The sequence below is a fragment of the Halichoerus grypus genome, chromosome 9 (genome assembly GCF_964656455.1).
Source record: "Halichoerus grypus chromosome 9, mHalGry1.hap1.1, whole genome shotgun sequence".
Lineage (NCBI taxonomy): Eukaryota > Metazoa > Chordata > Mammalia > Carnivora > Phocidae > Halichoerus > Halichoerus grypus.
In genome coordinates this window covers 1,908,948-1,934,613 of record NC_135720.1, presented here as the reverse complement: position 1 = coordinate 1,934,613, position 25,666 = coordinate 1,908,948, and the positions used below count along the sequence as shown (strand labels likewise).

Sequence of the window (25,666 nt, the reverse complement as noted above, 5' to 3'; positions counted from 1 at the left end):
TCGCCCTTCCAGCAGATGTGAAGCTGTGTTTGAATACTGACCTCAGTTTTGTCTGAGCCCATATTTACCTCAGTAGTTCTTTCATCCCGGTGTAAGTCACTGTAGCCCCACTCTTTACTTTCCAGTTAAGTTTGTGGGAAGGCACAACACATGTTTCTTTGCTTTTGCTGTCAATTTTAATTTTCTTAATCTATTCGAAGACAGATTTTGTAAAATTTTTCCTGGTCATCTGTAAAAGCTGAGCTAAATGGTAAAGATTTAAACTCTTTAGGAATCTAATTATTTGCCAGTTTGTTTGGGGTGGGGGGTGACTTACAAATGTTATACATAAAATACAGCTAGTAGCCAACTAGCTTAGAGTAATGATTAAATTGCTTGAAATTCTAATCACGTGTCTACATGAAAGAGTAGTTAAACTGAACACCATCCATCGAGAACAGTATACATCTAAGGTAAGGAGATCTCAATTGGATTTGTAATTATTTTACACATTTTAGAAATTCTGTGCTTACTAATGGCTTTCAGATGTTGTTTGACCACAGTACACAACACAGAATCCTGTTGTATATTGTGCCCCAGTGGACACATACCTACATATGTATATATTTATAACTGAAAGAAGAATTTCACGGAACAGTGAACCTTCCACCCTACCAGTGGGGGCAGGGTGATCCACTGTTTGGAGAACTCTTTTATAGAACTAGAAATGTACCTAACCTTTGAGGTACTTTGGCCCAGAATACCTGGAAATACATAAACATTAGTACAGTGCTAATTCTTCGAAGTGTTCCAAATACTAGTTGCTCTTGGTTTATATTTCTCGGCAGTGCCTTGTTTTTGTAGTGTCCGGCTACATGATGAAAGGTGTCTGGAATTGATGTGACTTTAAGAAAAAGTGTGAGTAGGATTACTTCTTCTGAAGGCGGGCTTCCCTGTGAGCATCGAGGAATGGTAATACGGAGTGACTGCAGGGGCCTGCGGGGATGATCTTCTCTGAGCTCTCTCGGAAGCCAGCGGCAGCGTCTGGCTCTTAGGAACTGGTTCGTTATGTGTGAGAGCTCGGTTCCAGGCCCACGGTGGTGTAGTTTTTCTTGTGTCTCGTAGCAGTGGCTTTTCACTGTGACTCGAGCTGTTGCTGTGGCAGGTGCATGGCAGCCTGGTCGCCCTCCTCCGCACGAAACCTTCATGAATAATAGAGAATCGCGGTCAGATCAGTTCTCAGGATGGAAGCAGATACTTCAGGGAACTGACCTCTGTGAGGAGTACGGATATGATCACTCTCAGGACGCTCGTCTGAATGTTTGAACAGTTTCCATGTGAACAGGAGTCATTGGGCTGTGTATTATTTGTAAGAACCATATGGAGACTGTAAAAACAGTTGCCAAAATATGCATAGATTGTTAGTGATGTTATTAGCCACATGACCTGTTTTTAAGAGATGGCCACTTTCTTCTTTCAGAACTCAGGATGCTCCTGGGCCTGAACTGATATTGCCTGCAAGCATTGAATTCAGGGAAAGTTGTGAGTAATTTCAGATTCCATTGTTAGTGAATTATTTCTTGTTCCATTTTCCTCCATCTGATTTTCATGGGTTTTTTTTTGTTCTTTTTTTTCTTTTTCTTCTTTTTTGAAATCTTTTCACAGCTGAAGATTCATTTTTATCTGCCATTATAAATTACACTAATAGCTCTACAGTCCATTTTAAGTTGTCACCTACATACGTATTATACATGGCATGTCGGTATGTGTTGTCCTGCCAGTACAGACCGGAGGTCAGCCCCGCCGAGCGCACTCACAAAGTGATTGCGATAGTCAACAGGATGGTGAGCATGATGGAGGGGGTGATCCAGGTAAGCGTCCGCCTGCAGAGCCAGCTCAGTAAGTGTGCCCCTTGTCCTACTCCAGGAAGCCAGTGGCTTTCGTGTTCCCGCCTGGTCACATGTTGGACTTGACCTCCACAATCTTTTCTGAAATGCAAGTTCCATAAATAGCATGGACAATGGTACAGCTTTAAAAGTTGAAAAGAAATGTAAACTTGTTTTCTGTTTCTTCCTACAAATGTTAGAATACGGGAAGGTAATCTGAATGTGGGAACGTAATGATCACGGTAAAGATCCTTAAAATGGCAGTGGTTGTGAGAACGTATCGAGACTTGTGGGGATTTTTTTAGAATTAAAAACAGTAACATGTTGAGGTGAATTTCACATTAACGTAAAATTAACCATTTTAAAGTGACTCATTCAGTAGCATTTCGTACATTCACAGTGTTGTGCAGCAACCACTTGTGGTTCCGGAACATTCCCATCACTTTAAAGTAAAACCTGTGCCCATGAAGCAGTTTGTCCTCATAACCCCTCACCAGTCCCTGGCAACCACCTCCTTAGAATCTTCTCATGGTTACAAAGGTGTGCTCTTTTCTAGTGTGAGTGTATGATGTTGGTAGTAATTATGTGGATTTTTGATAGCACTCATTTAGGTGTGATGGACATCACGACATTTCTCAATGATGATGAAATGTTGAAAATCTTTAATAAAACTGTGGAAAGCTTAAGGAACTAAGAGTATTCTTTTTGTAGTATGGTTTGTTTCTCTTTAAGTACTCTTCATCTGTAGTTGGTAAAATTGGCATAGCAGTTTTCCAAACTCACAGATAATTTGAAGATTTAATCTTAAGTCCTTAAAAGTAAATGTAAAGATTTTAAGTTTTTCCAAACCACTTATCAGTGCTGTTATTCGGCCACGAAATATAAAACTCTAGTTACATATTATGAAGCAACATGATTAGATGGTTTGGTTGTTTTCCTCCTGTGAGGGTAGCTTGAGCAAACTAATCTGTTGATTCCTTCAGAATTGTTTTAAAAAGTCCAAATTTTTCAAGAACTGTTTCTTTTATGTTTGAGGGGTTAGCCTATGAATCTAATGAGCTTACAGTTCTTTTACCCAAGTGAGGAAACAGCTAAAAAGGATTGTCATTTTACTTGGATTCCATGTTTTTGTTCCTCTCTTACTAATTTATAAAGAAACAGATTTCCTTTTAGTTCAGAGCCATTGTCTGTCTTCCCTCATGTTTGCGTTTCTAAAGCCTGTTTCAGATTGTGAAACTCCTGTCATCAGACTACTGCCGATAGACTTTTTCTGATTGAATTTGAACTAGTCAGTCAGTGAGATCATCATTATCACAACAGGTCTTTTAAAACACATTTAGGGTTAGTATGTGATTGGAGGAATCTTAAAGTTTTAGGAAAGAATCGTAGTAATGAATAAATGCTTAAATTTGTAAAAACCTACTTTCAAAAACCGATTTACTCCGTTTTAGTAGAGTTATGTTTTTTATACATTAAAAAATTTTTAACTTTTATTTTTATTGTTTCTGTTGGTCTTTTCTGTCTCTTTCATCCTATTAAACCAGAGGATAGACATTATCTTACATATACCTTTAAGTAGTCAGACACACGATATCATTACAAGACGTTAAGAAGTCCTTCATTTATAAATCTTTTAAAGAGATCAGTGTGTTCCTGTGTTAATTGTCACATTCCTTTATATAAATTCTGGGAATTCCCTCCCTTACTGTGCCAGTGTTAAGAACGTAGAACTAATCCTTTATGTCATGTACTTCCAAAGCTGCTTCAGAGCCAGGAATGAATATGTAATTTGGGAATAACATAACTAAATGTCGTACCTTCATGTCGTACCTTCATGTTAGTGTTTTGATTTTTTTAAACTATCATGATTGTTTACAAGTTTCTTTCTCTCGTTCTGCTTGATTTCCCTTCGTCTGTTTTTCTCCAGGAAGTAGACCAGGTTGATCAGGTAGGACGTGCTGCTGGGAACTGGTCCTGGCTATGTCGGCTTAGCTGAGTTTCTCGCGCTGCTTCCATGTCAAACACAATACTCCAGCAACCGGACTGGACGGTTCATAACACTCATTCAGCAACTGAAACATGCAGTACTAAATCCTTTTTTGACTGTGCAACCTTTATCAGCATTTCATAATTTCTGCTTAATGCACTTCAGTGTGGATATGAAATGACAAAAGTTCTGTTTCTCCTCTCTTTCTTGTTTATCCTTGGTTCCTATTCTTTGGATCTCATCTGAAGTTGCCTGGCCTGCACATGTGGTCGGGAGATGATGTGATAGATCAGTACTTGATACCGGGTTGCTCGGCATCCGAGCCAGTGACTACGCGTATCAGGGTGGCTGTGGGTAACCATGGATAGACGCGTGTGTACTTCACAGATTACCAGATAATGCACAATCTCCAATTGGGTGTTGTAGGGTTTGATACCTCTGTTTTCGGCCCTGATTCCATACATGGTAGCTAACTGGATCCATGTGTCTGTCCATGAATCCTAAGAAGATGTTGCAGTTCCATTGCTGTGAACGTATCCAAATTCCTTTGCAAATATCTGGTATCTGTGCTAAATACCTTGGTGACAATGGGAAGGTACTGGTCTATCTCCAGCAGCTTTTCAAGAGCATTCCTTTTTTTTTTTTTTCATTCTTTTTGTTTGTCTTTGGGTCGCTTATGGAAATGTGTTCTGTCTACAGAAACAGAAGAATATTGCAGGGGCACTTGCCTTCTGGATGGCCAATGCATCTGAGCTGCTCAACTTCATTAAACAGGACCGAGATCTTAGTCGAATCACATTGGATGCCCAAGACGTTTTAGCACACTTGGTTCAAATGGCGTTTAAGTAAGGAGCACGTTTTTGGAGATTGCACTATTCTGTAGAGATTTTTTTTTAAAGGTTTTTATTTACCCTAATTAAAGATGAATAGCGAGAAGCATGAATAACTATGTGCCAAATGTGTTGATTTAAGAAATTGAATTTATTAGCTGTGTTTCAGGAATCCTGAGAGTAAAACTATTGTATTGTAAACGGAAAATATTTCTAAACAGTATAAACTATTTCACTTGTGCATGTCATGTCTGACAATAGTAGTGTGTTCTGCTGACATTATTAAAATTGCCTACGTTTTTTCAGATACCTGGTTCATTGTCTTCAATCAGAACTGAATAATTATATGCCAGCCTTTCTGGATGACCCTGAAGAGAACAGCCTACAAAGACCAAAAATAGGTTAGGATGCCCTTTTTCTCCTCCCTCCCTGTCTCTCCTCTCTCTCTCTCTCTCTCTCTGGGCTTTCCTTCTTCCCTCCTTCTGTTTAACTTCATTTTAATATTTCACATGCATAAGAAGGAGGTATTTTCAAAATAAATGAGATAACCTATTGGCTTTGGTATTCTTCAGTAAATCGTAACTGCTGTCTGTTCTCTTTCAAGAACAGCTCTGGGTTGGTGTGTCATGGTTTTTCAGAAGGTGTCTTGGGGGGAGCTGCAGTGTGTGTAGTTACCAGCCGTGTGTGGTTTCACACCTCACTGTCATCTCCTTTCTGAAGAGACTGGTGTCTCAAAAGCGACCCGGTAGGCATTCTTACCGTAACTGCCATTTTCTGAATTCACCGTTCGTTCAAAAGACTCTTGCTTTCGTCCCGCGTCTCTGACCAGATGACGTTCTGCACACGCTCACGGGAGCCATGTCTTTGCTGCGACGCTGCCGAGTCAACGCTGCCCTGACCATCCAGCTCTTCTCCCAGCTCTTCCACTTCATCAACATGTGGCTCTTCAACAGATTGGTGACCGATCCCGAGTCAGGACTGTGCTCGCACTACTGGGGGGCGATTATCCGCCAGCAGCTGGGACACGTGGAAGCGTGGGCAGAGAAGCAGGGCTTGGAGCTGGCAGCTGATTGTCACCTCAGCCGGATAGTGCAGGTGGGCTTCCCGAGTCTCACCTCCCCACCGTCCCTGGACTTCGTCATCGGTGGCTCTCATTCTTTCCGGGGTCAGAACTCGGATTCAGCCAGTTCAGTACCGCTCTGGGGTGTTGCATGTGCACAGCTAAAGAAACACTGGCGTGTTGGTTTGCCTGGGTCGCTGTGGCGGACTTCCACAAGCTCGATGCATCAGCGACAGACGGTTGTCTCCTAGTCCGGGAGGAAGGAAGTCCAAGGTCACAGTGTGGGCTGGGTGGTTCTCTGCCTTCGTTTTCACAGGTGTTCTCCCTGTGGGCATGTGTGTCTCCACACATCCACTATTTATACGGACACAAGTCATGTTAGACCTGCTGTCCTCGCTCACTTCCGTCAAGACCCTTTCTCCAAGTAAGGTCGCGTTCTGTGGTACACGGGGTTGGGACTTCTGTGTATGAATTTTAGGGGACACGGGTGAGCCCGTAGCAGGTGGTAAGCACTAGAGTAAGTGCCCTTAAAGGGTTCTTTTCTGAAACCAGTAGGTGTATTTTGTGAAGCTCCATACTGAATGGATGGATTCCAGTTTAAAACTGGGTAACACTTTGGTCGTTAGCATACAGAGCCAAGTGACCACAAAGCAAAAACCCGTAGTGGATGCACAGAAGAGAAAGAGAAAGGGGTCTAAGCATAGCTCTCGGCAGTCCTCACTTCCCAAAGGACCAGAGCAGGAGACTTGAGAAGGGGACAGAGGAGCACTCAACAGCTGTGTGCTAAGGGCTCGGCCGGTTCTCAGGGAGCCCCTACGTAGCCCACACGGGACACAGGGGTTTTACAGTCAAGGAAATAAGATCTGCAGCCTCAAACTTAGGACAGATTTTTTTTATTATTATTACAGTGTATAATTTTGCATTTTTTCTCAATTTCTTAAACTCTTTTAAAGTAATTGAGTATAGAAAGAGGCTACTATCCTCCTCCTTGGATTGTATCAGCTGGCTATAAACAAGTCATTACAATGAAACTTTATTCAGACCCCAGTAATTGGTAATCGGAATGGTTATGATGTGAATGTTTACAGTTTCTAAAAGAATTTTTAAAAATGATTTGTGGACATAAATGAATCTCATTTATATTTTTACATAAAATATAAATGTCTATACTTTAGTAAAATTAAGAAACTGGCTAAAAACCTTCACTAGACAATGCTTTTTCAGTTCAATTCAATGTTAATAGAAGTGTGTTTCCCTAAAAAACATTCTGCATTTCAAAATCAAATTAGCAAGTTACTACAGTTTTAAATGTTACATAAAGGGGAATGTTTATGAAATACTTTTGAATCATATCTCCTGTTACTTATTCTTTTGAACAGGCAACCACTTTGCTCACAATGGATAAATATGCACCTGATGATATTCCAAATATAAACAGTACCTGCTTTAAGTTAAATTCACTGCAGCTCCAAGCCTTGTTGCAGAATTACCACTGTGCGCCCGATGAGCCTTTTATCCCCACGGTGAGTGGCACACATCACCCACACAGCATGACACGTGTTTGCACAGGGAAATTTTTGGTTCAAAAAAGTGAGGGAGAGTCGACGTTTATAATTACTTTATTTCTTTAATAAAGAAGCTACTTAATCATCTCATAAGATCATTTTTCTTGTTGATATTTGAGTTTGGATTCGGTACAAGAAGTACAAAATACACAAGCATTTTAGGTAGAAAGGGATTTAATTCAGGGAATTAGGTTCTTGGGAAGTCATTGGAAGGACTGGGGGAGAGGAAGTTAAGTTGCCCTGGTTCCCAGGCTCTCCCCTGGGACCTGAGGCTCAGAGGCCCGAGAGCTCCTGCCACGGCCACAGACACCCATGTGCTGCAGACACAGAGTGCCCCCTCATATCCACCGCTCATCCTCGTGTGCCGCCAACAGCAAGCAGCGCGGCGAGGGGGCCCCCCGACCTGGGCAGGTGCAGCTGACTGGTGGGAATCGAGGTTTGGCATCATGAGCGGCCTAGTCCACAGCGTGGGCTACAGCTGCTGTGTGGAGGGCGAGGAAGGCTGCAAGTGCTTGTCGCCACCTGCGGATAAAGTCCGCTCGAGGCAGGAGTCCTGACAAGGGGAGTGCATGAGGTGCATGGGTTGACCTCTAGTCCTGACTTGGTGCCAACAAGACGTGTACGGAGTAGCCCAGGATAAGAAACCAGCAAACGCCCACCGACAGAACAGCGTGTAGAGGTCTTGTCGCCGCTGAGGTGTGAATTTGCACGGCAGATGACACGCACTGCGCCGTGTGCACAGAAGTCAGGCACGAAGTAAATAGAGCCTCCGTCTGTACGGGTTTCATGAGCAGACAGGTGGGGGCTGTGGCCGGAGAAGCCCGGGAAGCTGACCCAGGGAGGGAGACGGTGACGAGGGGCTGCTTCTCCGTCCCTTGAACCGGGGGCAGTTGAGGTGCCGTGTTCACTTCCTCAAGCTTTACAGTGAAGGTGTGGGAGCTTTCCGATTAGCTGGGAATAGGTATTTTTGTCCCGATTTTTTACATTTTCCACTGTGAGCTTTTTCTGTCATTAAAAATTCTACAAAAATAGGATTATTAACACCTGGATGTTAAAAAATTGCAGGGAAAAAAATGACTACTTTTGAAAAGGGAAACCATTTTCTTGTGATTGAATAATTTCTTTTTAAGGCTGCAGATGACTTGAGATTAATTATGACTATCTTGGTTCATATGTTTGAAGTGTGTACTTCGCAGGTGATCCGTTGCTCTGCAAAGTGACATTAACACACTGAGAAATCCGTTCCCGCTCGCAGCCTGCCTGCGTGTGTGGCCACACTGTGCACGAGGAGATCTGAGTGCCAGTCCGTTGGCATGCCGTTCTCACTGTGCGTCTGTGTTCTGACCAGGACCTGATCGAAAACGTGGTGGCCGTGGCTGAAAACACGGCTGATGAGTTGGCGCGCAGTGACGGGAGGGAGGTGCAGCTCGAAGAGGACCCCGATCTGCAGCTGCCTTTTCTTTTGCCAGAAGACGGCTACTCTTGCGATGTTGTCAGGAACATTCCAAATGGTTTACAAGAGTTTTTAGACCCTTTGTGCCAGAGAGGTGAGTCTCACCTACTGGACCTGGCGTCTGAACTATGACCCGAGCCTCGTACGTGTGTGTGTGTGTGTGTGTGTGTGTGTGTGTGTGTGTGTGTGTGGCAGTCCACACGTGTGGAGCACACACCGTGTATGTCTGGAGAAAACCGTGTTCCAGGACGTGGAAGTAAGCGTTTCGCAGTGACAGGGGGTCAGCAGTGTCCCGCAGTGTCCCGCCATGAAGTCCCTGGGGGGTGCTGTGACCGTCCCGTGGGCACTGGCTGGGCTCACCAGCTGCCACAGCCACCTTCCTGCCGGGCCCGCGAGGAAGGAGGACCTTTTGTTGCTCCTCCCTCCATTTTTTGTGGGCCCGGGAGCTTGGCTCACCCCTGGAACTGAATTGTCCGTCGTGTTGCTACCAGCAGAGTTGGGGGCAGCATGAGTGCTGCGGTCAGACCCTCCCAGCTCGGACCCCAGCTCTGTCCCCTGTGACTTCCGTCTGTAAGACGGGCACGTGGGCAGCAGGGGCTTAGGATGTGGTGAGGACCAGGCCAGCTGCCTGTGGGGCGCTTAGCCCCGGGGCGCCTGCCGTGTGTGTGTGAGCCAGACTGCAGCTGGTCCTGCTGGGGTAGGGGGAGCCCGCCCCCCCGGACTGCAGGTGCTGAGGAGTGTGAGGGCAGCGAGCCCCCCGGTCTTATCCTACACCCGTTCACATGCTCTTGTTGGACTGTGCTGATAGAAACACCACACTTAGGGGGTGCCTGGCGGCTCGGTCGGTTAAAGCGGCCGACTCTTGGTTTCGGCTCAGGTCGTGATCTCAGGGTCCTGGGACCGAGCCCCGTGTCAGGCTCCCTGCTCCGCGGGGAGTCTGCTTGACATTCGCTCTCCCCCTGTTCCTTCCCCACCAAATACCACACTTACACCTGAAGCACAAGGTTTTAAATTAGACCACAATTCAGTCCCAGTCTATGTTTTGTAATGTGGAGCTCAGATGAATAGAAAAACAGATTCAAAATTCAGGAGTTTAAACAAAAATAATAGAAAAGTTAAGGTTTTATGTTCATCTACATAAGCGTGGTGAGTGTGATTTTTCATTTCAGTGACTTTCACATGCTACAATAAATAGATTTTTATGTCTTTAAAGGTTTCGATAGTTTAAAATTTCCATTTCCCAAAGCCTTGTTGTAACAGAAGGGTAGTGTGTTAGTTCATCCACCGGCAAATGTGGCCGTAGCCAGCCGGGAACGCGGACCCCGTCTCCTGTCCACACCATCCTCCGAGCAGCGGAGCTGAGGCACGTGCGTCTTCGAGGAGCCTTGTGTGAAGGAGACGGGGGCCGGGACAGGAAGCCGGGCTCCTGTCTGGGACCAGCAGGGAGGACGGAGGTGCGGGCTGTGGTGACGTCCACGAAAGCTTCGGTCAGGCATTGGGAGCCCCCGGGTCAGGGCTGCTGTCGGGGGAACCCTCCGTCCCCGCAGAGGGGGCCTGCGCTGGTCCGTGGCACCGGCGTGTGGCCTCGGTGTGCCGAGCCCAGGGGTATCCGCTGCCGCGCGGGCACCACCACGTGTCACACCTGCAGGGCCGTGCCCGTCAGCTGTGTGTCCCCAGCACCCACGCAGCCACGTGTGGGTTACAGCGGCAGTGCTCTGGCAGGCTGCTTCCCGGACCGCCCTCCCTGCCCCCACCCTGCGAGGCCATCGGGTGCTTGGCAGCCCGTCACTGCTGGCTCTCCTGCCCGCAGCCCTGCCCCTTCAGCCCCAGGATCTGAGCGCACAGCCTCCGCTCCCAGCCTTGTCGTTCGTACTAACTGCGACTGCGCGGCCCCGTGGGCCTTTGTGCCCTCCCCCCCCGCGCGTGCCCACTGCTGCACTCACACTCGTGCCAGCTAGCCCTTTGTCTAGAAAACCTTCGCCTCCTCCTGACACTTCAGCCACTTTCCCCACAAGTGATTCTGTGTTCTTTCGGGATGTTTCTGTGACAGCACTTGAAGTACGTGTATCCATCTGTTTCTGGGGTCTAGCTGCAGTCCCGGGGGGTGGGCTCCCCCTACCCCTCAGCACCTGCAGTCCCGGGGGGTGGGCTCCCCCTACCCCTCAGCACCTGCAGTCCCGGGGGGTGGGCTCCCCCTACTCCTCAGCACCTGCAGTCCTGGGGGCGGGCTCCCCCTACTCCTCAGCACCTGCAGTCCTAGGGGTGGGCTCCCCCTACTCCTCAGCACCTGCAGTCTCGGGGGGCGGGCTCCCCCTACTCAACACCTGCAGTCCCGGGGGTGGGCTCCCCCTACTCAGCACCTGCAGTCCTGGGGGTGGGCTCCCCCTACCCCTCAGCACCTGCAGTCCCAGGGGGCGGGCTCCCCCTACTCCTCAGCACCTGCAGTCCCAGGGGCGGGCTCCTCCTATCCCTCAGCACCTGCATTTCTGGGGGGGCGTGCTCCCCCTACCCCTCAGCACCTGCAGTCCCAGGGGGCGGGCTCCTCCTACCCCTCAGCACCTGCAGTTCTGGGGGGGCGTGCTCCCCCTACCCCTCAGCACCTGCAGTCCCGGGGGCGGGCTCCCCCTACTCAGCACCTGCAGTCCCAGGGGGCGGGCTCCTCCTACCCCTCAGCACCTGCAGTCCCAGGGGGCGGGCTCCCCCTACCCCTGAGCACCTGCAGTCCCAGGGGCGGGCTCCTCCTACCCCTCAGCACCTGCAGTTCTGGGGGGGCGTGCTCCCCCTACCCCTCAGCACCTGCAGTCCCAGGGGGCGGGCTCCTCCTACTCAACACCAGCAGTCCCGGGGGCGGGCTCCCCCTACTCAGCACCTGCAGTCCCGGGGGCGGGCTCTTCCTACCCCTCAGCACCTGCAGTCCTGGGGGGGGGCAGGCTCCCCCTACTCCTCAGCACCTGCAGTCCCAGGGGGCGGGCTCCCCCTACTCAGCACCTGCAGTCCCAGAGGTGGGCTCCCCCTACCCCTCAGCACCTGCAGTCCCAGGGGGCGGGCTCCTCCTACCCCTCAGCACCTGCAGTCCCGGGGGGGGCTCCCCCTACCCCTCAGCACCTGCAGTCCCTGGGGGGGGTGGGCTCCCCCTACTCCTCAGCACCTGCAGTCCTAGGGGTGGGCTCCCCCTACTCCTCAGCACCTGCAGTCTCGGGGGGCGGGCTCCCCCTACTCAACACCTGCAGTCCCGGGGGTGGGCTCTCCCTACTCAGCACCTGCAGTCCTGGGGGTGGGCTCCCCCTACTCCTCAGCACCTGCAGTCCCAGGGGGCGGGCTCCCCCTACCCCTCAGCACCTGCAGTCCCAGGGGCGGGCTCCTCCTATCCCTCAGCACCTGCATTTCTGGGGGGGCGTGCTCCCCCTACCCCTCAGCACCTGCAGTCCCAGGGGGCGGGCTCCTCCTACTCCTCAGCATCTGCAGTCCCGGGGGGTGGGCTCCCCCTACCCCTCAGCACCTGCAGTCCCGGGGGGGGCTCCCCCTACCCCTCAGCACCTGCAGTCCCTGGGGGGGGCGGGCTCCCCCTACTCCTCAGCACCTGCAGTCCTAGGGGTGGGCTCCCCCTACTCCTCAGCACCTGCAGTCTCGGGGGGCGGGCTCCCCCTACTCAACACCTGCAGTCCCGGGGGTGGGCTCCCCCTACTCAGCACCTGCAGTCCTGGGGGTGGGCTCCCCCTACTCCTCAGCACCTGCAGTCCCAGGGGGCGGGCTCCCCCTACCCCTCAGCACCTGCAGTCCCAGGGGCGGGCTCCTCCTATCCCTCAGCACCTGCATTTCTGGGGGGGCGTGCTCCCCCTACCCCTCAGCACCTGCAGTCCCAGGGGGCGGGCTCCTCCTACCCCTCAGCACCTGCAGTTCTGGGGGGGCGTGCTCCCCCTACCCCTCAGCACCTGCAGTCCCGGGGGCGGGCTCCCCCTACTCAGCACCTGCAGTCCCAGGGGGCGGGCTCCCCCTACCCCTGAGCACCTGCAGTCCCAGGGGCGGGCTCCTCCTACCCCTCAGCACCTGCAGTTCTGGGGGGGCGTGCTCCCCCTACCCCTCAGCACCTGCAGTCCCGGGGGCGGGCTCCCCCTACCCCTCAGCACCTGCAGTCCCGGGGGCGGGCTTTTCCTACTCCTCAGCACCTGCAGTCCCAGGGGGCGGGCTCCTCCTACCCCTCAGCACCTGCAGTCCCGGGGGGGGGCTCCCCCTACCCCTCAGCACCTGCAGTCCCTGGGGGGGGGCCTCCCCCTACCCCTCAGCACCTGCAGTCCCAGGGGGCGGGCTCCTCCTACTCAACACCAGCAGTCCCGGGGGCGGGCTCCCCCTACTCAGCACCTGCAGTCCCGGGGGCGGGCTCTTCCTACCCCTCAGCACCTGCAGTCCTGGGGGGGGGCAGGCTCCCCCTACTCCTCAGCACCTGCAGTCCCAGGGGGCGGGCTCCCCCTACTCAGCACCTGCAGTCCCAGAGGTGGGCTCCCCCTACCCCTCAGCACCTGCAGTCCCAGGGGGCGGGCTCCTCCTACCCCTCAGCACCTGCAGTCCCGGGGGGGGCTCCCCCTACCCCTCAGCACCTGCAGTCCCTGGGGGGGGCCCTCCCCCTACCCCTCAGCACCTGCAGTCCCAGGGGGCGGGCTCCTCCTACCCCTCAGCACCTGCAGTCCCAGGGGGCGGGCTCCTCCTACCCCTCAGCACCTGCAGTCCTGGGGGGGGCTCCCCCTACCCCTCAGCACCTGCAGTCCCTGGGGGGGGCGGGCTCCCCCTACCCCTCAGCACCTAACGTGGGGCCGCTGGGCGTCGAGTGCTCAGCACCGAGTCCTTGTGAATGCGCACACGGGAAGACTAATTTACTAGCATTTTTCAGATCTGTGTGTGTGATTTGCGGTGTGCACACAGCTGTCAGTTTTGTAATGTGTGCCATCGAGGAGAGGCTGGCCAAGTTGGGAAGAGTGAGCTCTTGCCTCGTTGGTGAAGTTTACTCCGTGACTTCCCCTGAGGGTCCCTTGAATGATTGATTTCAGAACGTATGTGCTATTTCATCATGGTCTTGGCGTCCCCATGTTATTCCATATGTGTCAGATGGTAACACAGCCTATTACAGAGGTGCCTTTACAAGACTTACAAAGAACTGGGTGTTTTCTTGTATGACATCAGTGTTTTTAATTCTTCATGCTCAGTTCTTTGTAAGCCAAATAAAGAAGTACTATGTGTTCTCAATTTATACTCCTTTTGTTTTGTCCTGTAACACAGTCGTGTGAGAGAAGGCTATAAAACCAGCACAGACTCATACCTGATCGGAGATGCATTCCTTCACCTAAGAGAGCAGAAAATGTCTGTCTGATGTGTGATCCAGCCTTGACATTTGAAAAAAATAAGAAAATAATAAAAATTGTTCATTTCAAAATCATGATAATCACTTGAGTCCCCTCAAGTGGGGGAAAGAGAAGTTGTAGGTTGTATTTTAATGAAAATGGATTGAAACAGTGATTTAAAAAAAAAACAGGCTCTAAGTTTATATCTTTATTTTAACTGTGTTTTTGTGACGTCTCCTTTTCCCCTTACTGCAAAAAACCTCATAAGTGCCCGAAAATAATGGGCAGCCTCCCCTCACTGGTGGAATCCTAGAGTGGGAGAGTGGTGCCCAGTCCCAGTTCTGAGGACTAGCTGAGGCTGTGTGTGCTGGCGAGAGCGGTCAGTGTGACGTCGGGCACGTCCTGTGCTCCGCGTGGTTGTTTGGCTGCTAATATTAGAGCAGACTGCTTTGGAGAACATTTAAGAATTGTGCAAGGCCTGTGTGATACGACTTTGTCAAGAAATTCCCGAGAAACACAGAATAAGATCTGACAAAATGAAGAGTGACATGTTATGAATCAAAAGGCTTATTAGTTTTGTACAGATGTCATTTCTTCATGATGGGAATGTCATAGATACTCTTTAAAACATTATAAAATGATTCTGCAATTTATTTGTGTGAAATTTAAGTGACTAGTAAGGAAATTTGGACAGAGTCATCAGAAGGGGCCCATCCTCCAGGTCAGAGTCCTGCCTGAAAACCGTGGAGCCCAGGGTGTGACCTGGGCAGACGCGTGTGCTGGCAGTGGTTCTGGTCTCCGCTGTGCAAGGCATTCTGGGTACTGTTGAGCGCTTGGTCAGCAAGGAAGGAGTTACCATGCAATTCAGTGATTTCTCATAGAAGTAAGGAGAAAAGTTCTTTAAAAAAAAAAAGGGGGAGACCAATTTCACTTTTCAGCTTGCTGTTGAATTCCATTGGACGAAAACAAATAATGATTTTAAATGTCTGATAGTTCAGTTTTGAGAGGGAATGAATGTACGTAGAGCAGGAAAAATAAATGTCATCTTTAGATATTAAGCAATTGACACGTGATGCTGCTTCCCTTCTTGACGATTATGTGGCTGACATGCTGTGCTTTTCAGTTTTATAATTTGCTTGTTTTCTCCTCAGGATTTTGCAGGTTAATTCCTCATGCACGCTCACCAGGTACTTGGACAATATATTTTGAGGGTGCAGATTATGAGAGCCATCTTCTGCGTGAGAACACGGAGCTGGTAAGTATTGTGAGGGTGACAGGCCGAGTACAGACTAACCTGTATTCCTTACAGTTTGAAAATGTAACGTAAACTCCTTCTTTGATTATAGTGAGCATTGTTGTGATAAAAATATTTTAAAATCACCTTTAAACACTAATTTTATTTTTAAAAAATCTGAAACCATGATTCTAGGCCGTGTCTGTACACTTTTGTCCATAAACAAATGGTATTTTTTAAAATAAAGAATATTTCTACCCACAGCTATACCAGCCTTAATATTAATACATATTTTTTAAAAGATATTAATACGATAGCATTACGAATTTTATCAGAAAATGTTTTTCTAGGGGCGCCTGGGTGGCCTCAGTCGGTTAAGCGGCTGCCTTCCTCATGATCTCTGGGTCCTGGGATCAAGTCCCACATTGCGCTCCCTGCTCAGCAGGGTGTCTGCTTCTCCTTCTCCCTCCGCCCCTCCCCCTGCTCTCTCTCTCTCAAATAAATAAAAATTAAAAAAAAAAATTTTTTCGCTGGTAGAAATATTTTCGCCTTATAGTTGGTTTTACCTTGTTTTAAATACGTATCAAATCACTTGCTGATATTTTGTATCTTCTGGAAGAGAAGTCAATCCTAGTATTTGCTAGCTTCATACATTTTATGGAAAATTCTGCTTTGCCTCCTACAGAGAGTTTTAAACAACAGAGAATGTTTCCCTGTGCCCTAGAACGTGACAGCAGACACAGCTGTCCTGTACGACGTAGACTGCCGTATCTCCAATTAATAGAAACAGATGAAATTTTCCCTTTTTGAACTTTGTTATTGAGTTTCATTTAAATATCTTTCTATAATTGCCATTTTCATCTTTAAGCCACTTAAGGGTTTGAAGGAGCGAACAGATGTGACCGTACTTTTGTCGAGGTTCCTATGGGTCAGGGTTAGTGTGTTATGTGTGATTGATTGCATGTGGCCACTTACTCATCTGTCCACCGATTCTCAGAAGGCATGGAATTGTCCAGCACGCCTGACCCGCCAAGAGTTAGAGATTCTGGTGTGCGGAAACAGCCAGATACCTTGTGAAGCTTCAGAGACTTCCTTGTACCACCTGAAAATATTAACCAGTAGTCAGTCAAAACTGGGTGCCTGTTATGTACCTAATTTCTAAGAAAACATAGTTTGTGTAAGGTGGCAATACTTAAAGCATGTAATATGTGTTTTGTATATCAAATTCCAAGTAATTATTTGTGATGACTGAGTAGCCTGCTTTAGACTGGAGTGTGTGTCCTCCCGTCTCCAGCAGCTGAGTTAGTGGACGGGAGCTCTGTCCCATCGGAGAGCCGATGGCGTCTATCCACTGACACACCGGCAGTGTGCCTCTCGCGCTTTCTCTCGGCCTTGCGAGCTTTTTGCCGCATCCCGAGTGATAGCAGTTCCCAACTCTCAGATTTTATAGGACAGCAAGTCCCTTCGTAGATGGGATCACGCCTTCTTCATCTTCCTAGTGTATTCGGAGATCCTTCAGGAGCTTTCAAGTCTTAATTTAAAAGAAAAAAAAATGTAATGTCACCTAATCTTGCTTGTTTTCCTTAAAGCGTTCTCTCACTGACCTTGGTTCTAACTTAACAACCCACATGTATAACTACCACTTGTTGGCAGTGTGCCTTCGTACTTAACGTATCTGATTAAATTATCCCTTAGTGTGTATGCGCTGGTGATTTTCCTCTGTGGTTTTGTTTATTCTTTGGGTGAGCTGTGACGTGTCTAACATGTAGCCTCAGTGGGCAGTTCCTCATTTGCTTAGGGGTCAGTTTGAGAACTGACCTCCGCCCCTGAGCCGTGACTTTATTACCCAAAGTACTTGGAACGGTGGTGCCCGCATCCTGGGGTGGCCTGACCTCAGATGGCGCCTGCATTCTCCCAAGAGACAGATGTGTGATCATCTTTGTTACGACTCTTTTGCTGACCTCCCCATAGATGGTGGAAAATAAGTTTACATCTCTTCTTTAAAAAACACCTAGTAATTTATTTTGAAAGGTAATAAAGTAACAATTTCATTTCATTTCTATCATTGGGTTTTTCTAATCTGATAGTAATGGAAGTGTAGTTTTGTTTTCTAAATTAAGTTCTTTAACGTTTAAATAGCATTTATGACTAGTTTCATCTTCGGGGCTCTTGAGTCGAGAGTTTTGATTCTTTTCCCGGGTTACTCCATGAGCAGTATCTGTAATCCTTGCTTGTTGTCTGTTCCATTTACCACATGATTGTCTAAGCTAGAAACACTTCATTTCAGCCATAAAATAAACCTTTGTTTTTGTCCTTCAGGCTCAGCCTCTGAGGAAAGAACCTGAAATAATCACTGTGACTCTTAAAAAGCAAAATGGGATGGGCCTCAGCATCGTTGCAGCAAAGGTAGGGCACCGTGGGTGATGTGAGCTGTCACACTCCATTCCTGGACCTTGACTCAGTCAGCGCTCGGCCGAGTGTGTGGGAGCCCTTCGCTGCCCGAGGACGAAGTGCGCCTACACTTCTGTTTCTCTTGGGGGTCGGTGGTGTTACATGAAAGAGGCCACGGCGCTCAGGCCCAGGCAACGGAGGGACGGCGTGCTGCTCTGAACACAGGAGCCGTAGAGAGCGTGACCTTGATGTGGAGCCAGGGGTGCTCCTGAGGAGCAGGCGGTCAGAACTTGAGCCATGGCAGGCACAGGAGAAGAGGATCCCTTAGCCTGAGACAGGAGCTAGGTCTCACACATGCTGGGAGCGGGCACCGGACGCCTTCTCAGGTGCTAGTACGCGGACGCGTCCCCACACACTGGTTACCCCGGCGGCCTGCTGCCTCCCCTGTCCAGGCACTCTCTTCCAGGGGGTGTGCCGTGGGGCCTAGGAGGTCGCACCCTTCCCCTGGGCTGCACGTGGGCCCGCTCCGTACCGAGTGCCGCAGACCCACTTGCAGGGCGTCGGGAACGAAGTGCGTCCCGGCTAGCCTCAGAGTGAGTAGTTGGGGACAAGCAGGGATGGCACGAAGCCAGGTACAGCTAAGGGAGAGTGGAGTGAGGGAAGTGGTGCTCAAGTGATTCTGGAAACTCCTGATTGACGGCTGAGGGGTTTGCACTGTGTCTTGTAGACCCCACAGAGAAAGGAAAGGGCCATGATGGAACTGGCATTTCAGGAAGCTGTGTATGGGAAGGGCGTGGTGTGTAGGATGACTGGAGGAACCTGGGACCGCAGGTGGGATTCCAGGTGGGAATCGGCTGGCGGAGGCGAGCCTTTGTCAGGTGTGGACTCGATAGTCTGCTTCTGAAGCGCCAGGTTCTGTGGGGTTGCCCAAGATGGGCCAGAGGGTAGGTCCAGAGCCTGTTAGCCCAGCTCGTAGTCCAGAGTCCCTTACTCCTGATAAGGCTCATGCTCGTGTGCCATATTTCCAGACTATTCTAACTTAATGGACCCAGAACTCAAAATTTTGGGAGTTGTGAATGGGGAGGTATTAGATGTGGACTATTTTCTCTGCTTACCAACTGAATCAAATGCTCATTTTTAGGGGAAAAAAAAATACCAGGATGAAAAATTACCTTGCCACACTCAGATACACAGGAAAACTTTAGCTTGTGTGTTTCCTATTATGTGTTTATGTATATGGATCTTTTTTCCGGTATTCATCTTACTTGGGATTTGAAGTACTAACTTGTGGGATGGCAGGGCCACCGTTCATCAGCACCTCCGTCCTTTCCAGCTTAGAAAGTTATGCTCTCTCTCGGTACAGAAAAACCTGTTTTCTGAAGATTGAAGTCTGATTTACGTAAGCGTCTTTGATCCTTTCCTGTAACGTGTAAAGGCATGGTGTACAAAGTGAGGCTGCATGCGGGCCCCTGCCGCCCCCTCTGGCCTCTGTTCTTGCCGGGCGGCCAGGTGTCAGGGGGTGGTTAGGACAAGGAGGTGGGCTGAAGTCACAGTCACGCCTGGATTCACTCACCTATGCCTGTGGGTGAGAGGCAGAAGGGAGGGCACGGCTCCAGGCCTCCATCCTCCCCAGGAATGGTTCCTGCTAAGGGTCAGATGGCAGGCAGTGGGGAGAGTCCTCTCACTGCCAGGAAGGGTCCCTCCGCCTCCAGTCTATAGACTGGAGCAGGGGAAGGAGTGAGAAAGCAGTGAGTGAGCCTAGAGGACAGGACCTCAGCTGAGGCCCCGTTAGCGGGTCTCTGTGTGGAGGTGCTTGGGCCAGGACCAGTGAGGACAGCTGGCCCGCCTGGCCTTCGCCCACCACCGTGGCTGCTGGCCACGCGGCTGTGCTTCTGTCCTGGTGGTGGTTCCCTGCCCTTGCTCACCTCTTCCACTCCCGCCTGTGCTGACCCCCACCCCCTCCGGGCTCCCGTGCCTTCTGCGTGCATCTGCGTTCACACGAGGAAGCGTGGGGAAGACGGTGTTCTCCCTCCAGGCAGTGGGAGGTACTTCGTCATGCAAACAGAGTGACTCTGGGATCCTCGCTCTTACAGAAGTGTTTGTGACTTGTGCTAAGAAATCGTGGTAGCACGGTGACTGGCTTCCGTTAGCCTCGCGTCAGTTGGGAACACGCAGGATTTAGCTTCCGGTTGTGTAGTAGTCTTAAGAGGAGCTCTTTTGTTCCTTTCACTAATAATAGAGTAACAAACTCAATGTGCAAGTAGTAGCTCATTGTTAGGGTGCTGTTCATTCCAGGAGAGAATACCAAGTGCCTGCTGTGTAAAAATAAAGTATAATTTTCACTTTTTAACCTTGAAGTCTCTAGGTTTCTGTTGGTGGTGTTTTTTGTACTGACGCATTAAAAAAAAAAAAAAAAGATTTGGAGATAAAACTGGAAAATACCAGTGTTAGCATTTCTAATTGGGATATAGGATTATAGAATTGGGGCTTCATGGGGACTAGGAGCAACACAGGAAGTTAGGTAGAAACCTTACCGCCCGAAGCTGAGACGGAGAGCGTGGCGCCTGAGTCGCATCTACGGCAGACCGGCTGTAGCTGGTTTCTGAAAGCAGCCCGCTCGCCTTCCTGCCAGCTTCCCCCGTGGCGCCTGCCGCAGGCCTCCCGTCAGAGCCCGGGAACCCAGGACGGGGCACCTGCTCAGTGTCTTCGGCAGGCCAGCTCCTTCCTTTTCTAAACTGGGAAGGTGGCACCCTCGCCAACATTTCAGGGATTTCCACACTGTTTTTGTTTCTGGTCTTTTTAAATACTTTCCACAGTGAAAGTATAAATTTAGAAGCAGAAGAAATTTTTTGAAAAGATATTCCAGGGCACCTCGGTGGCTCAGTCGTTAAGCGTCTGCCTTTGGCTCAGGTCATGATCTCAGGGTCCTGGGATCGAGCCCTGCATCGGGCTCCCTGCTTGGCGGGAAGCCTGCTTCTCCCTCTCCCACTCCCCCTGCTTGTGTTCCCTCTCTCGCTATGTCTCTCTCTGTCAAATAAATAAATAAAATCTTTAAAAAAAAAAAAGATTTAATGCTAAGGTGGTTAATTCATCAGCTTATTAAACAGTAGATTTAATAAAAGTAAGTATGCACCTGGCTCTCGTTGTAGTTTCTCCCACCGAGAATATCTTTATCGGTACATATACCCTTGGTCATTTGAGCTGTGAGGCAGAAATAAGTAGGGGAGAGTGAATGACATCAGAGGTCATTATCCAGGGGTATTTACTGACTGTCTAAACGCCCGTGGAGAGTGGAGATAGTGAAGGCCTTCTTGAGGAAATGCCTTTTAAGCCGCAACTTGCAGGGTGCGCACGTGTTAGCCAGGTAGAGGGTGGTGGGCAGAGAACTTGAGGAGAGGGGCCGCGGGCAACGGCGCAGCCGTGTGGCTGCAGCACAGGAGCGGGGGGCAGGCCTTCCGAGGTGCGTCTGGGAGACGGGGAGCTGGGACCGCGGCTCACACAGCAGAGTCAGCGCGCTTCTCCTGCGAGGGGCCGGGTGGCAAGTGTTCTCTGCTTTGTGGGCCTTGCGGCCTCTGCTGCGGCCACAGGGCGGCGGCCAGTGCGGGAGGGTGGCTGTGCGGTCTTGACGGGGTTGTGCATGTGAGTATCGGCCAGAGAAGTAGCCGTTGAAGGGTTTCAGATAAAGGTGCGACAGGATCAGAGTGGGGTTTTGAAAGTTTATTGTTGGTCCTTCAGAGAGCACGGGTTCGAGGGGCTCAGGAGTGCAGGCAGAGCTGCAGTGGGGGTAAGCCACCAGCAGTTTGCCGATGGAAAGTGCCGGAGGCGCCGGCCCAGGAAGCGGCCGCAGAGGCAGGTGGTCGGCCGGCCGGAGGAGGGGTAGAGCAGTCGTTGAGGTCGGGCCCTCGGTCTTGCCGCTGGAGTATCGTAGGTGCCGATGCATGTTTGCGGAACAACAGCTTTCTGTGTGATGGATGAACTGGCTGTGGTGGGTGGAAGAGAGAAGTAGCAGGTTGCACCGTGCTTCTGTGCTCAGCGTGGGGCGTCTGGAAGTGGCATGCACTGAAGGTGGGGCTGGGGCAAGGAGAGAGTCAGGTGTTCAGTTTGCGCAGGCTACCTTGGAGATCTGGGATGCCGGTCTCGCTAGGGGAGTGAGGATGTTGTGGAGCAGACAGAATTTGGATGTCAGCACACCGACAGATGCTCTAGAGAAAGTAACTCAAAGAATACGGTCTGTTAAGTGCACAGTGTGCCCCTCGAAGACATGAACAGGGCGTTCATGCCTGCTCTTGAAACGGGACAGGAGTCTCGAAGTTCCCCATTGCTTCACGTAACCTGTTTTTCTCCGACTTCTTTGTAATGTCTTTGGTACTAGAAAAGGAACATTCAGCAATAAAAATCAGAAGTCATTTAATTTACACTCATTGCTAAAGCAGCGCCGTGAGGCTGATACGTCGCATAGGTCTGCATCACTTATAACAATAGAAAGAGATTTGTTTTCGGGATTTCAAGAATGTGTTTTAAGTGCCAGGCCAGCCGGCACACGGTGGGGGGGGTCAGCACGATTGGGAGCTGTCACTTCCCTCTTGCCAGGGCTCAGCTTGCTTCCTCTGCTGGTCCAATGCCACAGGATCTGCATGTGCACCTCACAGCCTTGGAGCCGAGCAGATCACGCTGGACAAGCCGCGCCGGCCGCACGGTGCCGTCTGTCATCTTGCTCTCTCCTTGCTGCCGCATGGTTGGCAAAGAAGAACCTGGAGGCCCCAGGAACTCTTACTGGTGTCTGTGTAGTTTGTGTTTTCTTTAAGCTGTTGTGGTCTTTGTATCTGGCCTAGTCTTTTTTTGATTTTTTTCCTAATTAGTGTGTGGCTAGCTGCTGTGAGCCTGGATGATGTTTTGATGTTAAGCTCCCTGACGCCCCTTCCACAATGCGGTTCAGTTTTATGAAATCCAGATGATTTGGAATAGTATGTGTGTGCAGTTTACTTTTTTAAAACATTGCTTTTGGGGAAGTTTAGTATGCTCCTTCTTACCCATCTGTGGGACAACACGATGCTTCCTGTTTAATTTGGATTTTTAAAATACAAACAATTCCCTCTTTATTTTCCTAGCTCTTTTTAAAGTTTAATAAAGTACCAAGTGAAGGCAAGTCAGAGCTGACTGGTTACGTAAGAGTCTGAGCGCGGCACTCGCTGTAGCCCGTGCTGATAAATGCCGCTCGGTGTCCTAATGTCCAGCTCGGAGCTGTGCGGATCCGGGTCCTCAAAGACCAGCTCTGTTGGTTGCTGTGGAAAACTGAGGGAAGCAGACAGTTGTTTTTTTCCTCAGTTCGAGAAGTTGCTGTAGTCCTGAGATCAGAATGTGGTTCTCTGTTGTCGGAAGAACAGGATCGGTGGTGAGTTTCTTGAGGGTGCTGTTGTGGACGTGGATGTTCTTGGGCAAACTCTTAACTGTGATCCTTCCAAGAATGCTGCTGCTTCCATTAGAACTTGTTTAAACCTGCCAATAACTAACTTGCTCATGAAGCAACCGTTTACTGTAGCTTGTAATTACACACCCAGGAGTTTGTTGCTCTGTATTTTAATGTTGCACATTCTTAAGGTTCATAAAAATAAAAGGTTCCTATATCCTTTTTGCACATACACACAAAAAAAACCCCATAAATGTACTCCTGCTGATCATAATATGGTGAAGATTGCTTAAAGTAATGCTGAGTGCCGTTGTAGAGCTTGCTGAGAAACAAGAGTGCCGTAACTTCCTGTGGACGCGTTAGGTAGCTTTGACTGTCTCTAACACCCATTTTTGCTGAAAGTGAACCTAAAAGTGACCATTTTAAAGGTACTTAGGATATTTTACTATTTTATTTAAAAATGAACAGTTGAATAGTGTCTTAAAGGTGTTCTAGTTTATACTTTTAGACTATATACTGATTCTAAGTTTTTAAATTTTAATTAGCTTGAAACACAAAAAAGATTCCTATGCCTTAGGAGAAGATGAAAACAGTGTTTATTAATATACCACCTTCTCGCTGTTTGAAGAGTAAATTCCTGACATGAACTACAATTAAGTCCTTTGAAGAATTTGAGACCTTTGTTCTCACATTCTTTAATCACATTCTTTAATGTCCTTATTGTGACCACATGGGAAAAACCTAGTCAAAAAGATGAAGTCAGGAAATTTTGGTTCCGTTTTAAAATCAGTTTCAAGGTACTCAGTGTGACTGCAGAATTTCTTCCGTGGAAGTGTCAGAAATAATTTTCCATTAAGTTGTATGAAGTGACTAGTGCCCTCCATGGCTAGTGTTCGTGAATTTGGAAATAATGTTTTATATTTTTGTTCTAAAAGCAAAATAGTAAATTATATAAAAGAATAATTTTTTACCTATTTTATAATAACAGTGTAAGCGCTAATTTCTTGGATTGATGGAATTACTGGATTTTATTATAGTATTACCGTAATAGAAACATTAAATGTTAATGCTCTAAAGCAGAACAATTTCACATGATAGGACACACGGTAAGAAATGATCTTTATGTGGCTCAGTGGGTGCAGGGGATCGGTTGTGGATCATCCCAGTCTGAGGAAGGTCCAGACTGCCTCAGCCTCGCCCACTTGCTCTCAGCCAAGGCTTGGGAGTCAGGCCTCACCCCTGCAGGGGGCACACCTGCATGAGCCGTGGACAGAAGCCAGGAGCTCGCCTGTATTGGCCGCAGTCCTTTCATTCCCAGACCACTCTGAGATCTCGGGAAAGCCCTCCACCTCTGCCGTCGTGCAGTGCACACACTGCGGGCCTCCTGCAGCCCATCTGAGAGACCCAACTTAAGAGTCCCCTATTTAGGTCATTTCCTTCATTTTATAAAGAAGGAAAGGATAGATGCAATGTGTTTTGTTTTTTGTGGTTTTTTTTTTTAAGATTTTATTTATTTATTTGACAGAGAGAGACACAGCGAGAGAGGGAACACAAGCAGGGGGAGCGGGAGAGGGAGAAGCAGGCTTCCCACTGAGCAGGGAGCCCGATGTGGGGCTCGATCCCAGGACCCTGGGGTCATGACCTGAGCCGAAGGCAGATGCTTAACGACTGAGCCACCCAGGCATCCCTGGGATGTGTTTTGTGTTCTCTGCAAAGGGTAAGCCGTGAACAGAGCTGCACCTGGAGGCTGGTTCACAGAAACCAAGCGTAGCCTCCTTTACGGCATCCCACCTGTCTGGGAGCACCTAGCTTATGCTTGCAGCACTGTTGAGGGTGGAATGTGTATCAAGAACGAGTTTTACAATCGATTGTTTCAGAATTAGGTAATTCCTACCAAGAAGAGAGAGCTTTTCAATGTTTTTAAAACCTTCTTCTGAATTTTAATAGTTTACGAATCGGAACTCCTTGTCTGATGAGAAACAAAGCCACTTTCAGACCCTGAGAAAGGAGCACGTGGGCAGAGCGCTGTACTGAACATCCTGATGAGTTTTAAATGCTGCTGGGCTCTCAGGTCCTCCCAGCCCACTGTTGTTCTGGAACCTTCAGTAAAGAGCCCAGACTGGGTCTCTAGCCCTGGAAACAATAGGCTTGACTCTCTGCTGGCGTATCTTCCTTCCTCCTCCTGCTGCCTTTTTTTTTTTTTTTTTTTTTGGGTTGTGTGCTAATGATGTTTTTATGCTGTTAGTCATACATACTCCCCCACACACTCAGCTGGTCACTGGGTGTTCGAGGAGTAGGTTCCTCTGACTGGGTTTCTGTACCCGAGGTGAGAGGACCTCACCCTCCGTCTTCCCGAAGGTGCGCCAGCGAGAGCCGGGACCAGCTGTCTGGGGGCGGCCTTTTGCCTGTAGTCGGTCCTCACGCCGCACGTAAGCAGCTAAGCCGCGAGCGCGTCTCGTCGAGTTCTAGGGAATGTATGGCGTGTGTAGCTGCTGAGTTCTTATTTCTGCCTCAATCTTTCTATTTGGGAACCTCTTCTGT

The 25,666-nt window shown here is 49.2% G+C and overlaps 1 protein-coding gene across 12 annotated transcripts in view; it reads left to right on the top strand.

Annotated features, from left to right (window-relative positions):
* The window catches only part of AFDN (afadin, adherens junction formation factor), a 141,389-nt gene that overhangs the window by 83,005 nt on the left and 32,718 nt on the right, over window positions 1-25,666 (top strand). For 8 of the 12 annotated variants that reach the window (XM_078054460.1, XM_036118630.2, XM_036118633.2 and 5 more), the window contains 10 exons: window positions 1,460-1,521; window positions 1,645-1,850; window positions 3,793-3,813; window positions 4,552-4,697; window positions 4,989-5,083; window positions 5,512-5,777; window positions 7,122-7,265; window positions 8,656-8,854; window positions 15,245-15,348; window positions 17,647-17,733. In XM_078054460.1, the coding sequence (XP_077910586.1) occupies window positions 1,460-1,521; window positions 1,645-1,850; window positions 3,793-3,813; window positions 4,552-4,697; window positions 4,989-5,083; window positions 5,512-5,777; window positions 7,122-7,265; window positions 8,656-8,854; window positions 15,245-15,348; window positions 17,647-17,733 (1,330 nt within the window). The remainder of the gene's footprint in view (window positions 1-1,459; window positions 1,522-1,644; window positions 1,851-3,792; window positions 3,814-4,551; window positions 4,698-4,988; window positions 5,084-5,511; window positions 5,778-7,121; window positions 7,266-8,655; window positions 8,855-15,244; window positions 15,349-17,646; window positions 17,734-25,666) is intronic. The other 4 variants (XM_036118634.2, XM_036118632.2, XM_036118631.2 and 1 more) reach the window with 1 other exon arrangement.